The sequence below is a fragment of the Fusarium poae genome, chromosome 4, assembly GCF_019609905.1.
Source record: "Fusarium poae strain DAOMC 252244 chromosome 4, whole genome shotgun sequence".
Classification (NCBI taxonomy): Eukaryota; Fungi; Ascomycota; class Sordariomycetes; order Hypocreales; family Nectriaceae; genus Fusarium; species Fusarium poae.
In genome coordinates this window covers 4,151,653-4,167,377 of record NC_058402.1, presented here as the reverse complement: position 1 = coordinate 4,167,377, position 15,725 = coordinate 4,151,653, and the positions used below count along the sequence as shown (strand labels likewise).

At 47.0% G+C, this 15,725-nt stretch overlaps 7 protein-coding genes across 7 annotated transcripts; 3 read left to right on the top strand and 4 right to left on the bottom strand.

Annotated features, from left to right (window-relative positions):
- Positions 1 to 1,711: 1,711 nt before the first annotated feature.
- On the bottom strand, positions 1,712 to 2,683 carry FPOAC1_011419 (uncharacterized protein; the record flags this gene model as incomplete). Its single annotated transcript, XM_044855798.1, has 1 exon — positions 1,712 to 2,683. The coding sequence occupies one exon, from the start codon at positions 2,681 to 2,683 to the stop codon at positions 1,712 to 1,714; it is 972 nt and encodes a 323-aa protein (XP_044703111.1).
- Positions 2,684 to 3,771: 1,088 nt separating this feature from the next.
- Positions 3,772 to 6,834, bottom strand: FPOAC1_011418 (uncharacterized protein; the record flags this gene model as incomplete). Its single annotated transcript, XM_044855797.1, has 2 exons — positions 3,772 to 6,273; positions 6,343 to 6,834. The coding sequence occupies 2 exons, from the start codon at positions 6,832 to 6,834 to the stop codon at positions 3,772 to 3,774; spliced, it is 2,994 nt and encodes a 997-aa protein (XP_044703110.1).
- Positions 6,835 to 8,007: 1,173 nt separating this feature from the next.
- On the top strand, positions 8,008 to 9,744 carry FPOAC1_011417 (uncharacterized protein; the record flags this gene model as incomplete). Its single annotated transcript, XM_044855796.1, has 1 exon — positions 8,008 to 9,744. One exon carries the CDS (start codon positions 8,008 to 8,010, stop codon positions 9,742 to 9,744), a length of 1,737 nt encoding a protein of 578 aa, XP_044703109.1.
- A 445-nt stretch (positions 9,745 to 10,189) lies between these two features.
- FPOAC1_011416 (uncharacterized protein) lies at positions 10,190 to 11,737 on the top strand (the record flags this gene model as incomplete). The annotated part of the gene is made up of 9 exons (XM_044855795.1): positions 10,190 to 10,339; positions 10,403 to 10,449; positions 10,510 to 10,647; positions 10,697 to 10,766; positions 10,827 to 10,854; positions 10,903 to 10,915; positions 10,964 to 11,390; positions 11,445 to 11,529; positions 11,586 to 11,737. The coding sequence occupies 9 exons, from the start codon at positions 10,190 to 10,192 to the stop codon at positions 11,735 to 11,737; spliced, it is 1,110 nt and encodes a 369-aa protein (XP_044703108.1).
- A 133-nt stretch (positions 11,738 to 11,870) lies between these two features.
- FPOAC1_011415 (uncharacterized protein) lies at positions 11,871 to 12,791 on the bottom strand (the record flags this gene model as incomplete). The annotated part of the gene is made up of 1 exon (XM_044855794.1): positions 11,871 to 12,791. The coding sequence occupies one exon, from the start codon at positions 12,789 to 12,791 to the stop codon at positions 11,871 to 11,873; it is 921 nt and encodes a 306-aa protein (XP_044703107.1).
- Positions 12,792 to 13,394: 603 nt separating this feature from the next.
- FPOAC1_011414 (uncharacterized protein) lies at positions 13,395 to 14,014 on the bottom strand (the record flags this gene model as incomplete). The annotated part of the gene is made up of 3 exons (XM_044855793.1): positions 13,395 to 13,786; positions 13,841 to 13,889; positions 13,970 to 14,014. 3 exons carry the CDS (start codon positions 14,012 to 14,014, stop codon positions 13,395 to 13,397), a joined length of 486 nt encoding a protein of 161 aa, XP_044703106.1.
- Positions 14,015 to 14,057: 43 nt separating this feature from the next.
- Positions 14,058 to 15,644, top strand: FPOAC1_011413 (uncharacterized protein; the record flags this gene model as incomplete). The annotated part of the gene is made up of 1 exon (XM_044855792.1): positions 14,058 to 15,644. One exon carries the CDS (start codon positions 14,058 to 14,060, stop codon positions 15,642 to 15,644), a length of 1,587 nt encoding a protein of 528 aa, XP_044703105.1.
- Positions 15,645 to 15,725: the final 81 nt, after the last annotated feature.

Genomic DNA, 15,725 nt, shown 5'->3' with positions numbered 1-15,725 from the left:
GATTGACGGGAAGACTCTTATTCAATGATAAGCGTTTAATCGTTACAAGATACATTGAAAATGTTGAAAGATATTTGGAGTTGTAAGTCGAATCGGTGCTGGATCATGTGTAGACGTCATCAAGTAGTGGAAATGTTTCTCGGTTCGATAAACAAATACGCCAAGCCTGAATCATAGACAGTTTCATCTTGGCGGTGTCCCGTTTCAGCCTCCACTCTTTTCCCTCCATGTCTCTTTTGATGAGTCTAGCTCAGCAGAAGAAAATACGAGAGTCAAAGCCATGATCAGCTCACAGCCTGACCACCACATGACTATTTCTACAGGTTATAAAGTTTGGGCGCACCAATGGCCGTCTCTGTTACACGCAGTTTAACTGAATCATACATATACAAGTCTTCAAAGATTAAACAGATTGGCGCGCCTGTAAAGCAACATGCGCTGTGTCAGCGATAGACAGATCGTCTAACCCGTCCTAGTCCACACGGAAAGGGAAGATAAATCGCCTCGTCCTCATCAAGTAGGCAATAAAGACGGCGCAATTGCCGTCGGTACTGCAATTGGGAAGCCATGCAGTCTCTAAAGCACCCCAGATTCGAAGCCGCTGCACCTTTGAACCGTCCCCCGGAAAGTGAGGCCTCATTAGGCTAAAGGTTGAGCAGAGCGATTGGCTGAAGCTCCCATCCCGTGCTTTGTCAGTTGTTACGGGACTCTACAACCTTGTTCTGGGAATGATCAAGTGTCGATTGTTTCAAGTGGTGATATTATTCCGCCTATCAGAGAGACAGTTGATATGATTATGGAGCTTTTATCCAGATCCATACAAGCGGGCGAATTAGAGAAATTAAAACAGATCGGATATATCAGTTCCAGAAGGCAAAGAAGGTGAGTTCAGATGAATTGTGTTTAATTGCCAAGTGTTTTGCCTGCCAAGAAGAGGGGTCATCAAGTGAAGTCATGAAATTGACTGTTTACAGTACCTAGTTCTAACATGTATGGCGGTGTATTCTGTGTACTTTGTAATTGTCCAAGCGGTCTGACAGTAGAAAAGGCCCGTTATGAACTCAGAGTTTAATATCCATGGAAAGTCTCCTATTGTTGGAAAAAAAAGAGCGATGGGGGTACTTCAATGCGTTCAATATGATGCGTTTAACTTGCTTTAACCTGCTCGAGTCCACGGAACTCGGCATATGGCATGTTTTGTGTAGAATGTCGATGGAAGAAGTGGGTAGACAGTAGTCTGATAATCGACAAGTCTCTATCAATTTCACCCTTGAAACAAGTTGTAATTAATTATATTAGGCGAGATATCGTCAAAGCAAAGACCTTGTCTAAGATAGATAGGTATCTGGGTATCTATCTAATCGATAGACCGATAAGATACGCAACCGATAAGATTGCATCGTGAACTCACCCTATAGCAGAATCGGAGAGCACATTTGTTTACAGAAGAGAGGAATATGTCAAGTTATTAGTGAATTCAAATATTAAAAATCGATCTTGTCATTCTTTGTATTATACAAATTACATAAATTCTTGTTGTTATGAAATATTGATGTCCTCGTGATTATTACATGAACATGGACGGTATTAAGATGATCATAGAATCGACACAGCAGGACACCCGTTCCTTTGCTCAATATTTAGGAACATTCTATAAATACATTCTATTTTATCTCCAGACATCACACTACTCTACATCTATGTACCTCCTTTACGCACCCACTTTGTGATCTTTCTCCCAATTCTCATTCTCTATCCTTATACTTCTTTGCCCCCATTTAATTGTAACCCACGCCCCAATTGCTCCCCAAACACTCGGAACAGCCCATCCTAGCGTGTACGCTATCTCAACTGGCAAAGTCCACGCCAAAGCGATAAGCGCGATACTCAGAAGCGACCCTGTAATGGCCCAACCCCAAAGCATCTCGACCAGCATCCGTCGGAATCGAGGTGACGCGTTATATCGCTTCAGCGCTGCCTCGCGGAATTCCTTGCCACCGCCGCCATCACATGCTGTGATGTCTTCCATGATACAAAACGTCAAAGGCGGGTAGACCTGTCCTACGACGTGAGAGCTGAGACGATGGTGGCGAAGATGCCAGCCGAAATGATGCGCGATGCCGGTCCACATCATATATATCGTGACCATCAGGATACCAACCGGCATGATGATACTCAACCCTCTCATTATTGGTGGGTCAGGAATACTGAAGCCGATCATGAGCGCCGTCATGACAAAGTAGGGCTGTCCGAGGACGAGATGCACCGTGTCAAAGTTCCATCGCCCTGCCCCAAACAGCGGCCGATATGTATCCTTCTTCATCGCCAGCCTCAACCCTCGAAGTCCATACTCGCCACCCGAGATGAAGCCAAACATGGCCGTGATGATGGCGAACATAGCGCCAGGTCGCATATCGGTCAAGTTGGCGATGCAAAAGTAAAAGATGATGGGGATGAGGGTGCACTCTGTGAGAATGAGCATCCAAAACAGGAAGATCATGAGTTTGTGTTCTCGCAGGTTGTACGGTAGCGGCGGAGGACCTCGAACGGCGGCAACATCGTCGTCTGGTGTTTCGGTCTCGTGCTTGGGAGGCATTGAAGGTGAAGTTGGCGCAGAAGATAGCGTGACATTCTCCGCTGTAGAAGAGGTATTGTTATTTATATTTGTAGTATCTGAGACCATTGTGAAGACCTGTCGGAGACTTGCATAAGCTTAAAATTAAGCTTATTTAGTACAACACAGAGGAAAGAAAAAAGGAAACCCAGTTAACTAAAACGACTGGCGCTGGTGCAGTTTTATTCCAGCTGACACTCGTTCATTCTTCTTAGTAGAAAACATACGTCAGTGGCAATACGAGTGTGCAATCATGTTAACTAGCAGGAATCAGATTGGGGGCTGATCCGCGCGAGTGATGATGCTATTTTTGCTTGGCGAAGACGCAGGATAAGCGTATGCCAAGCGAGTTCAAACAGGATTAGGTGGTCTTGGTATCTAGAGTTTGTGTCGCCGCTTCGGGTATTATTCAGAACCAAAGAGTTTAAAACCGACCGATGGGCCATGCATTGCATGTCGCAGAAGAAAGTAACAAGAACTGATAATAACAATCGTCATTCTTGTCATGCTTGTTATAAGAGTGCTCAGCCCCCGATGTAACTTTGGTGACAGAACGGTGCATATTGAACAAAGCCAAGACACTTAACCCCAGCTAGGAATCGACGATCAGCAGAATCCTGTGGTAGTCATGGACGTAAATCTCCGGGCTCGTCTTACGTAGACACCTCGCTTACTGTCTAGTTGAAGTGAAGTGACATTGAGACGCGAGGGATAAGCTTATCCAAGGGGCGATGATACTACAAGTCAACCATTTGTCTATATACAATTGGTTTACTAAATTTAATAATGGTAGTATCTGTTTTTGTATATCATCCTCGTGTCGCGGCTCTTGCGAGGCAATGCCGAGTACACCACCATGTGATGTGGTGTTGTACAGCAGTAGTTGGTAGTCAGCAACACAAGCCTAGCCTCAGGCTCTGATTGAAGTCAATTGTCTGAAGCCGAAAAGGCAAAATCGGTAGACCAGTTCATGCTGTTCAGGCATAATTCGTACATTGCTTATTTTTGTACCCTAAACCATTGAAGCCAAAGCCTTCTGTTCAAACTATATGTTCAACACTATATCATCAATGCCATGAGAACGCCTGCAAAGAAAATTCGTCCTACTCGTATACGCAATCACTCCCGATCCGAATCTTTACCGAATCCAACTCAATCTATACCGACAAGTCCGGAAAGTATCTCTTTAGACACCCGTCCAACATCTTGATTCCAACCGGCTTCACCAGATAATTATCCGCCCCTGCCGCATTCGCCGCCTCGCGGTCTTTCTGGCTATCCTGCCCAGTAATAATAAACAGCACAGACGTCTTGTCACCTGTCTTCTCCAGCAAGCGGATTTGTTGAGTAGCGCTAATGCCGTCACAGACAGGCATTTGGAGGTCCATCAGGACAAGGTCAAAGGGAGGATCTGATGAGGAGGGGCATTGTTGTTGAGTAAACATGTCGACTGCTTGCTGTCCGTCTATGGCGCTGCGGAAAGGTAGGCCGCGTTTTTTGCAGTACATTTCTAGGATTCGGAGGTTGACGGCGTTGTCGTCGACAAGGAGGGTCATGGGTTTGGAGGTGTTTGGGAGGGTTCGGATGGGTAGTTCAAGAGGGGTTATAGTGCCAGCTCCGGTTACTGCTGGAACCGAATCAATAGAGGGGGTCGGTGATTCTTGAATTCCAGATTGTGGGGTCGGTGAACCGTTGTTAGAGGGAGTGGTGTTGGAGCCATAGCCTTCGTCTATAGAGTTACAGCCTCTTGATGGCCGACTGGGTAAAACACCCCGACCGTCTTTTGTAAGAGAAGGCGACGCTGGGGGAGGAGGGCTTGTTGACTTGCGCACCATTGCGAACAACTCGTCAGCCTTTCCAAGTGCTTCATCAAGCGACGAGGTGCAAAAGGGCCCTTTGACAAAGACAATGCCTGGCGTTGGTTGAGAAGTCTCTATGTCTTCCATATCCGGGATTGGGCAGATCGCAACTTGGCCTTCGGGCAACATGGCGTGATACTTGCGTCGCTCATCCGAATCACGAATGTAGTCCATAACAATTAGACAATCGGTCGAGTCGTTTGACTGAGCGAATCCATTGTAGGCAAGGTATTTCGATATGTGTGAATTCAGGTGTATCTCGGGGGAATCTGAAGTCAAGTGATAGAAACTCGGTGGTAAATGTCTAAGTTGAGAGGCTATCGGAAGAGACGGCGCGGTTGACATTATAGGACGGATGTCACCAAATGTGCACCGGAAGTGGGACCCGCGATCAACCACCGACGAGACCAGCTCAACTGAGCCATGAAGCAAAGCCGAGAACTTGGAAGCGAGTGTCAAGCCCAAGCCAGGGCCTGTTGAGTGTTCGCCTACCTTCTCGTACAGTTGGAAGATGCGACCCTGGTCCTTTAAATCTATGCCACATCCCGTGTCTTCAACATCAACCACCAGCGTCTTAGTATCTTGTATATAGGATAGTGTGACTGTGATGACGCCCTCGAATGTGTTTTGTACGGCATTGACGATGAGAGGCAGGACACTGTCACGGAAAAGTTCGAGATCAATGCATAGACTTTGGCCACCGAAGGGCAGATCGTGATGGAAGAATATGGGCGCCCGCGTGCTTGTGTCTCGAAGGGTGACATCCGACGAACCTTTGACGAGTACATCCTCGAGTTCTTGAATGGTGTGCGTGGCATATTGACGATCGGCGGAAGCGATGTCGGCCCATCGATTGAGTGTAATCATGCTGTTGACAGTCGACATAAGTTCCCGGCCCGCAGTGGAGATGGTATCCAGATAGACAGCCGACTTGCTCAGCTCAGCAAGCGGCTTCATCAATTCCTCGACACCCGGTGGCAGTTTTGAGTTTCCGGGTAGTGTTAACGCCTTGAGATGCTCAGTGAGCAGTTCAGCGGCGCCGAGAATGCCGTGGATGGGCGTTCGGAGCTGGTGGGATACGCCGCGAAGGAACTTTTCTTTTGCGCGCATGACTTCGGACAATAGGCGCTTCTGCCATCGTTGTGTGAGCATGGTGGCGCAAGCTTGCAAGAATCCAGAGTCAACATCGTCGAATATTCTTCGGAAATCTTTGGTTGCGACGACGAGGACGGATGGGCCGAGCTTGGACTCGCATTGTGCAGAGATGAAGCGAACGACCCTGTCTTTGGGCGGCTCGTTGCAATTCGATGTCGCGATAAAGTTATCAATGTACTCGTCGTCCTCCCATAATCCATGCTTCGGATCTGCTGCTGTGTATGAAACCTCGGTGTCGTAGGAATCGGTGCCGACGGATTGCAGGGTCACTGACTCATCGGGATATGCTTCTCGAAGCACTCGTAGGATCGGTTCTTGGACATCGTCGCCTTCGGATTCTCTTAACAGTGTCGTGATGAGATCTGTAAGCCGGTGACGTTCTCGCTGGCGTCGTGCTCGAGCGCATTGTACTATGTCGGCAACAATCCAATCGCCAAGACGAGCGAGGGCGAGTTGTTGATTCTTGGATAACGGGGGTTGGCTTGTAGCCGATGTAACACAAAGCGACCCGAGGGCTACCGACTCGCCGGATTCGTGTTGGATTCGAAGTGGGACGCCTGCGTAGGCTACAAGGCCGCCGTGTTCGACGTAGGGCGATTCGCGAAATCTCCAATCCTCGAGCATGTTAGGGAGGAGAAAGACATTCTAAGTGGGCAGAAAAAAGAGTTCAGCATATGTACGAATGTCATGTCATGTTTTGACGAGTGTTCATACGCCCAGAGGTTGTGTCACGGTGTGAGCACAGAGAGTCTCTCCTCGAGGAAGAATAGCGAGCTGGAGGCCAACCGTTGCCAAACGAATGTAGACATTGGCGTCGAGCAGTCCAACGACAGCATACTCCCAGCCAGTGTTTTCCTGGGCAAGACATGCCTTCTCCTGTAGACCGGCAAGGAGTTCAGGATGTTGGTCGAGGTCTCTGGTATAGTACCATAGCATGGACAATCTCAATCGTTCATTCTTGGCCAATCGCGATCGTGGGTATCGGGATGCGGGACATGTCGGTTCATCGGGTATCGCTGATGGCGCGTACGGGTTCTCTTTGGGAGGATATAAATTGGAGTCGATGTCGTGATCCCAAGGCTCTACGGGGGTTTTGAAGTTATTTGCATCGAAAATGGGACCGACGGCCTTGGGGCGGGGAGGGAGGTCGTGGCAGTCGACGGTGGAGGAGAGGAGCGTTGAGTCAGCTGTTGGAAAGAAATGCATTTAGTGATCGGCGGCGGTTAAAATGAGCGAAGGTTATTTTAGGTGGTAATTTAGGGTAAAGATTGTCGTATCATTTCGTACTTGCTTGTATGTATAATAATAACCAGAGGATGATTAAAGACGGATACAAAACGGACAATAAAGTGTTGAGCGGAACAAAACAGAGATGGGGAAGGGAAAGGAAGAGGAACCTGGACCTGGGGCCTGTCATTCATTACTCGTTTCTCGATCGGATGCATTTTTCTGATGACAAAAATAGCGTCGAATTTTAATGCGATCGAGATCGAGATTCATTTTTGTTGTGTGAGGGGTAATTATTATTAATTGTAAACACAAAGTGAAGTTTTAATTCTTGCATACAATTCAACTTGAATGGATGCGACAAAAATGATAAACAATAAAAAAATAGTTAAGATATATCCATTGACATGGGATATGATGGCATGATTGATCACTATACAGCAGTAGCCAAGTTGCAGTCTCACAGCGCATGCAAGCCCGCCTAACCTAACGGTGCCTGCCTGTCCGGGCTGGGCTGGGCTGGGCTGACATGGCTTAATTTAGTTTTGTAGCAGGCTTGGCTCGATGAGTAAACAACAACAGACAATCTGTCAACTGTATTGCATGAGATGCACCTTACCAACAACACTTCCCCTTCTGGAAAACATCCTGGCACAATAAGCAAATACTGTGATGCAGCAGATCATTCAGCTCCCGGTCGGTCAGGTACCCGAAAAAACACTCACATCCCCGACACCTTATATGCGAGACACCTTTAGTCGTACATCACGCAACCACTTTAGACAAACAAGGGCAAGGGTTGGCATTCCTTGTCTTGCGATAACTCTTAAAGATTAAGCGCCCGAGAAACTCCCAAACCCCTTCGTGATGGTCTTTGTGTCTTGGGCATCAATTACACCAAATCATCTCACAACTCACCCCATGACTCATGACAACAAATACCTTCCAACTCAAAACTGCCAACAAGCACAGACTTATCCTGTTACCTCCAGAATATGCATGCCACATCAGAGGGATGCCACTTCTCGGTGGGGCTTCACCGCCAGATATGGGTCACTTACGACAGTTTCTAAACTTATATTTCACAAACTGATATCTCTTTGCTTTTGATAATCACTCAATCACATCCGTAGACCATTATTCATTATCAACATGCGCCTTCTTCACACAAAAACCTTCCAGCTGGAGGAATTCTACGGCCAGCCACCAGAATATGCAATTTTATCACACACATGGGGTCCTGATGAGGCCACCTTCCAAGACTGGCAAGGCAACCTGGAACTCATGAAGCTCAAAAAAGGTCATCAAAAGATTCGTCGAGTCTGTGAACAGGCTCGCAGAGATGGTCACATGTACCTATGGTGCGATACCAACTGTATCGACAAGAGCAGTTCTTCAGAGGTGTCTGAGGCCTTGAACGCCATGTTCACTTGGTACAAGAATGCCCAAGTCTGTTACGTCTACCTTTCCGATGTCCCGCCACTCGATACCGGTGCCTTTGACCCCATGGAAAACTTCAGAAAATCGAGGTGGTTCACCAGAGGATGGACTCTCCCCGAACTCCTCGCACCAACGAGTATCGTTTTCTTTGCCCAGGACTGGACCCCCATCGGTACAAGGAAGTCTCTTGCCAACACAATCTCTTTCGTCACCAAGATCGATCAACAGTATCTTGATTGCACCTTTTACAAAGCCAGTGTGGGAGAGCGTATGTCTTGGCTGGCCAAGCGAGAGACGGAGAGAACAGAGGATATCGCCTATTGTATGTTGGGTATCTTTGACATCAACATGCAAATTGTCTATGGCGAGGGAATGAGAGCCTTCATCCGATTACAAGAAGAAATCATCCGTGTTTCCAATGACCAAACCCTATTCTGCTGGAACTGGGACGACCGTTATGTGCCACACGACTGGGCCAGTATCCTTTCTCCCTCTCCCAGGACCTTCCTTGACTCAAGCATATACACCGAGTGGCCTGTCCATGACGCCAAAACATACACCATGACCAACGCTGGACTTTCCATCAAGCTTCCCGTCATGAACACCATCACCGAGACCGTCGAGCAATGGCTCGTACTTCTCAACGCCCGAAGAGGGGACGAGAACCAGCAAGTGGCACTACTTCTCAACAGACTGCCTGGAAAGGATCGCTGCACTCGTAACCGCACACCACCCTGTCCTGTGCCTATATTGACGACGTCCACCAAGCTACGTGAGGAACAAATGTATATAGCCGGCAGTCGCGAGCGTGCCTCAATCCAACCCGACTTCCACGGTCACGGCACCTACGAGATTCTTGTCACTCTCGACAGTGGCACTATCCCTTACGATAGCATCAACTCATCCCCACGCCTCGACTCCAGTACTATCAGTTTGCAACAGTGGGATCAGTCAGGTCACTACGGCTGTGTACTCGCCATTCAAGGCATGCAAAGCATCAAGAAGAACGACCGTCGCGCATCCGTCTTTATCGCCACGCTAGTCTTTGGTGTGGAAGTTCAAGGTTCCAAGGTAGAATGGTTCTGCAAAATTCGAGGCATCCAAGAATCTTCTTCAGCCTTTAGTGCAAACACCCTTGAAGATGCTGTATACGAGGAAGAGCAAGAGATCCGCTCGCAGCTCCGTCGCACGGGTCACTGGCTTGCCATCTTTGACCAAGAGAAGGACACCTCCACGGATACAGTTCGAAAACACGAGATTGATTTGTTGACAAGTGTATCGTTGAGTTCTGGTGTGAGAATTGCTTCCAATTCAACAATGGCGGTTGCGCATCTGCAGCTGGCACATATTGTTAGACCAGCTGAGGTGGCGCCATGGGATGATGGACAGAAGTTTAGGACTGCAGATGGAACCAAGGATTTGTCCAAGTGGTTGAGTTCTTTGCAGTGAGGGATATAACAGAACAAAAAGTAGAAATAATATTTTGTACATGACCTTATGAGAATAGATAAAAGTCAACTATTACAATACCTGATATCAACATATCGTCCATCTGATTTAACGCATCTCTGCTTGTCTTCAAGTGCTCGAAATTATGGAGTTGTGGTGGAGAGATAGGAACAGTAGGCTTCAAGTCAACTTCTTTAGCACCGCGCTAACTGCTATTAGCAGACTTGCCGAGGATATGGACCGATATCAGTTAATAGACCGTTGCAATTCTCACTTTAGCCGATGATCTATCTAATCATAACTATCACGTGGAGAGACCCATTTTCTTCCCCTCAATTTTGAACTGATCTTCCCTCTTTCATCGAAACGAGGCTGACTTGACTGTTGGTTCACGACAGAACTTCCCATATATACAACGGTACATACCTACATATAGCAAACAAACATGTCGGACACACCCGCTGCACCTGCATCTGCACCTGCACCTGCAGCTTCTGTCAGCCCCTCTTCGGAGGCTGCCGTACCGAGACGTGATGTCTCACCTGAAACGCCACAAGTCACGCAGAATGACTTAATTGCTGCAGATGATGAACATGTAAGTTGATGAGTAGAATGACTCACTGAAATTGCATCATTGGCTAATCGTAGATACTGTTAGGATGCGGCTGATGATGATGATGCTGATTCGGCACTGGGCTCAGATGCGTTAGTAATACCCTTGCAAGCCACGTTTAAAGAGCCTGTAAACTTATATTGGATACACAGTGAGAGTTCGACTGCCTCGGTTTCGGCGAGTATCCTTGAGTACCGTCGAAGTCAGGGTCGTACATACCATAGTGATAAGTTTACTACAAACTACTTTCTACCCAACGATGACCAGCAGCTGGAGTCTGTTGACTTGACGTGAGCTTGCCCCGTCTCGATATGGCTTGTATCTTCTAACACCCACCAGACATCATTACTTGATGATTCTGTTGGACGACCAATTATATCTCCCTCCTTTTGATGCGGAGAAATTGAAAGTAAGTTTACTTTACCCGCACAACGACACGAGTACCTCTAACATACGTGCGTTGCAATAGAAAGTACTTGATGTGGGTACTGGAACTGGTGAGTCTTCCTAGTTCCTTGATGAATTGCTATTAACATGTGCATTAGGTATCTGGGCGATGTGAGTCGGTCTACAACCTGTCTCAACAATTTACTTACCAAAATGTAGTGAGTTTGCCGACCGTTATCCCACCGTTGAAATCGTTGGCACCGATCTCTCTCCCTGCCAACCTGAGTGGGTGCCCCCGAATGTGCGTTTCGAAATCGACGATGCAGCTATGAACTGGACTTGGGATCCCAACGAGTTTGATTTCATCCATATCCGCTACCTCTTTGGCGCCATCAAAGACTGGACCGCTCTCTTTAAGGAAGCTTATCGCTGCGTTATACCAGGAGGCTGGGTCCAGTCAGCCGAGGCTGATGTTGAGTTCCGTTGTGACGACGGAAGTATTGACCTAGAGCCTAACTTGAAGATGTACAAGAAGCTCTTTGAAGAGGGTGGGAAGGTGCTCGACACTCCCTTCTTTGTAAACGATATGCAGGTCCAGGGATTCAAAGACGCCGGGTTTGAGGAGATTCACACTATTGACTACAAGGTATGCGTCGAGTTCTGTCCTACTTCGACACTTTTACTAACGAGGTAATATCAGATTCCTGTTGGCGACTGGCCCAAGGACTCTAAGCTTAGAGAAGTCGGAAAGTTTGTTCGGGCTTGCTTGGAAAACGATATCGAAGGTAAGTTCGTTACCCAATCATTCACATGAATCGAGTTATCTAACGTTCGGCTCAAGGTTACACTCTTATGATGTGGCAAGATGTGCTTCAGTGGCCAAGGGACGAATACCAAATGTTCCTTCTGAGCATCCGAAAGGCCATAAGAAACCCCAAGATTCATACGTACATGAAAGTTCGTTATGTATACGGACGCAAGCCTTCTGAGTAATGCCTTCAGTATCAGTATAGACTTGTTCAGCGTTTTTCTTTGCATATGCATCCGTCTGGAACCATCATAGGCATTCGGTCTTTTAGGCATCATGAGTACACGAGCGAGTAAACGATCTGCTACAATAAATCATTCATTTTTGAGAATTATCTCGCACTTTCCATGCACTAGACTCTTTCAGCCAAGTCTTAAAGTCCTGCAAACCAGGCTCTTGCCGTCGAAGTTGATCTATGTCTGCCTTCCATCCGGCCGTTTTAAACCACTCGAAGCTTTGAGATGCATCCTTTACTAACCATAAAATGGGCCAGGAAACTGCCTTGTAAGTTTGTGGAAGTTCTTCTCCCACCACGTCTCTAAAAATTCGTTCGATATCTGAAAAGCTCAGATCATCACCTGCCAGAGCAAGTGCTTTCCCAGCCCAATTATCTGGATCTAAAAGTGCTTTCGCTGCAAATAGACCAATGTCGTGGGTACTAATCAATTGCATCTTCCGGTCCTTAGGCATGCCCTCTGCCCATAGCGAAGCCATCATTTTGCCGAAAAAGCCTGGATTGTAACTGTCCATGAAGCCAGTCGGTCTGAGGATAGTCCATCGTGTTTTGGTCTGTTCGCACAATTCCCGCAGTCGATGTTCAATGCGATGCTTGGCGGCGAAATGAGGGATTTCTGTTGGCTGAGACCAACTGACTTCATCACCTCCACGATCAACGCTTGAAAAGACGATATGATCTACTTGTGAGGCCTCGGAAGTAGCCTCTTCAATGAGCGGGATAGCTTGCGCCTCATCGTCGGGTGGGACCGTGACGATAAAGATTGACTTGATGGAAGGAAATGTTTCGAAAATTGGTTTTGGTGTTTGTGTGTTGCCTTCAACAAGGACTACACTGGGGTGTTTTGAGACAAGGGATTGTGATTTGGGTGATGAAATGGACCTTGTCAATGCTAGAATGCGAGTATTGTGTTGAGGAGATTCCTCGAGGCTATTGAACAATGCATTGATGGTGGCCTTTCCCTGTTGACCTGTTGCGCCCACAATGAGGATATCTCGCGTCATGTTGAGTATATATTTAGCAAGATAAATGTAATTAGTAAATGATTCTTGACAATTTGAGGCTAGACAAGCCTTGTTATACCCAGCCCGGACACTTTTCGGAGTCTTATTTTGTGGCTTGAATTAGTCTCAATCTTTGATACGACGTGGTTAGTTTGGCCTGGAGTAATGTCTAGAAATTTATACATGTAGATAATTGCTTACTACAAAGATCTCTTTCTTGTAATACTTAGATTCCAATTAGCAAGTAGCATTAATTGATATTGTACAAATTATCCTGCCTAATTATTAATCCCTGTATTGATTCAGCCGTGAGAGGGGCAGTGCTGAAATCTTACCTTGATTAGTTATGACCCGACTCCCTTCAGCAACATTCCTCGTAAAAGTGTCCATGACACGATCACGGGCCTTTAATGAAACATCGGGACACTTTTCAAAGCCATGTCATCATCTACTGAGCTTGTCGCGGCCACAAGCGTCGAAAATACACAAAACGACGAACGGCCTATTCCTACCACTCAGTGCGATATGTGCTCAAAAATCGTTCAAGCCTTTCATGGCCCTGTATATCTAGGCACCGAAGATACGGATGTTCAAGTCATCGAATTAGGAAAGATTGGTGTTCTCCTCAATGCCAAATGTCCGCATGCAACTTGGCTCCAAGACAAAGAGTTTATAAACGGCCCTGTATCTTGTTACGAAACGCATAATCTCCTTTTCCATAGGTGGGCGGGAGATCCACAAGGCTTTTTCGGTGTTTCCTACAAAGTCAACGATTGCCCAAGGTGGAATATAACTCACTCTTTTGAGCTGGTGTCTCGACCTGGGATACTTGAGCATCCCGGGACTGTTCGGATTCTGGATGAGAGCTGGATCAACATAAATCTCGTCAAAGAATGGCCCTCCCGTTGCAGCAGAATCCACGGTGAAAGGTGTAACCAGACTGTCGGGAATGTCTCGCCTTTTAAACCTGGACTCCTGATCGATGTAATACAAGGCTGTATCACAGAATGCCAGGAAGAAAGACCCAGGTTTATAACCTTATCGTATACTTGGGGGGAAAGCAAGAATCTTCGTGCCATGAAATCTAATATCGGGCAACTTCAAAAGCCAGGCGCGTTAAGGTCCAACACATTCGCTATGCAGCTGCCTGCAACTATATTGGACGCCATTGCACTCACAAGATCTCTGGGTGTCAGGTGGTTGTGGGTTGATAGTTTGTGCATTCAGCAAGACGATGATGTGAGCATGCAGCGAGAGCTAACAGCCATGCATCGTATCTATGCTACTTCGTTCCTCACCATTGTCGCTGCTGATGGTGAAGATGCAGAGTATGGTCTGAGAGGCTTACGAGGAATATCAAAACCGAGAATCATTGACCAAAGGGTTGAGCCACTTGCTCAAGGAGAGAGACTTGTCTACTGGCCGAAGCAATGGGGTGCTAAAGAGGGTACGAAAGGGCTCATGTATCACCATCGCATGTGGACGTCTCAAGAGTACCATTTTGCCAAAAGACGTCTGATTTTCGAAGACGGACAGGCCACTTGGCAGTGTAATCACGCCCAGTGGACCGAAGATCACCTCTATAACCCAGAACATGAAAGAGTACGGAAGAAGCCGACTGAAGATTACATGGGACATGAAGATTATTTGAAAGTGCCTAGTTTGGATCGCCTGAGCGACCTTATTGGAAAATTCAACTCGAAGACTTTGCGCTTTGGAGAAGATGTGTATAATGCCTTCTCGGGATATAATACCTATCTAAACAGTATATTTCCACACGGTCTCGTATACGGCCACCCCGAACTATTCTTTGACATCTCGCTATGTTGGAAACCGAGCGGTTGTGTCCGAAGAAGAACAGCCTCAGCACGATATACTGGGGATCCGCTATGCACTGGGTTGCCTAGCTGGTCGTGGATGGGTTGGGAAGGTCAAACACATTTTCCCGACGATGGTGAAGGTGAAATAAACATTCTTGGCGAAATGGGTTTCACCGAAGCTGTCACCGATTGGTACGCCATGGAGTATCCTGGGTCATCCCCAAAACAACCCATCCATTCTCAATGGAGCCAGTGTAGAAAATCACCTCCTGGATCAATGACTGAACTATGGCGATGCGAAGAATTCAAGCCCCCAGAAATTGACTACAACAAAACCCGAGTCCAGAAGGATTATTCTGTCGAGCCCGAGTCGATGCCAAAGGAGATACCACATCATATATACCACTGTTCACTGAGTAATACTCCTGTATCGATATCACGATGGTATCCTATACCGATGAACGTAGGAGAATCAGATGAGCCACAAGCCGGGCTGCATAGCGGGTTTCAGTATCTATGGTGCCAAACATCTCGCGCATATCTAACAGTCACCCAAGAGATTATTGCAAGTGACGTGGATGAAAAGTTTCACATACTAAAAGATCAGAGTGGCATTACCGTAGGAGCATTGCTTCTCCATGACGAAGACGACGGGAAATTGTTGCAGCAGGAAACACGGGTGGAGCTTATAGCGATTGCCAAAGGTTGGACGATCGTTCTAAATTGCTATGATCCTTTGGAAACTGAGAATGAAACCCAAACCGAATCAGAATCGGAAGACGAAGAAACTGTGGCAGAATCTATAGACAATCTGCAGATGGAAGAGTGTGATGTTCCGGGGATACAAGAGCAGGACCCTATTGCATGGATGGAAACATGGGACGATGCAAAAAAGAATAAGCAAGACTGCTATCATGTACTGTGGATCGGATGGAAAGACGGGGTCGCTTACAGGAAATCTTCTGGTTTTGTGCTGGAGGAAGAGTGGGAAAAGATGGCAGAAGTCAAGAAAGTCGACATTACTCTTGGCTGAGTGGTAGTAGGCTGGAAGTAGTTTGGTTTGGGCAGTGGAGAAGATCGATAACAGGCTCAATGCGTTTGTAGAGGCAGGGAC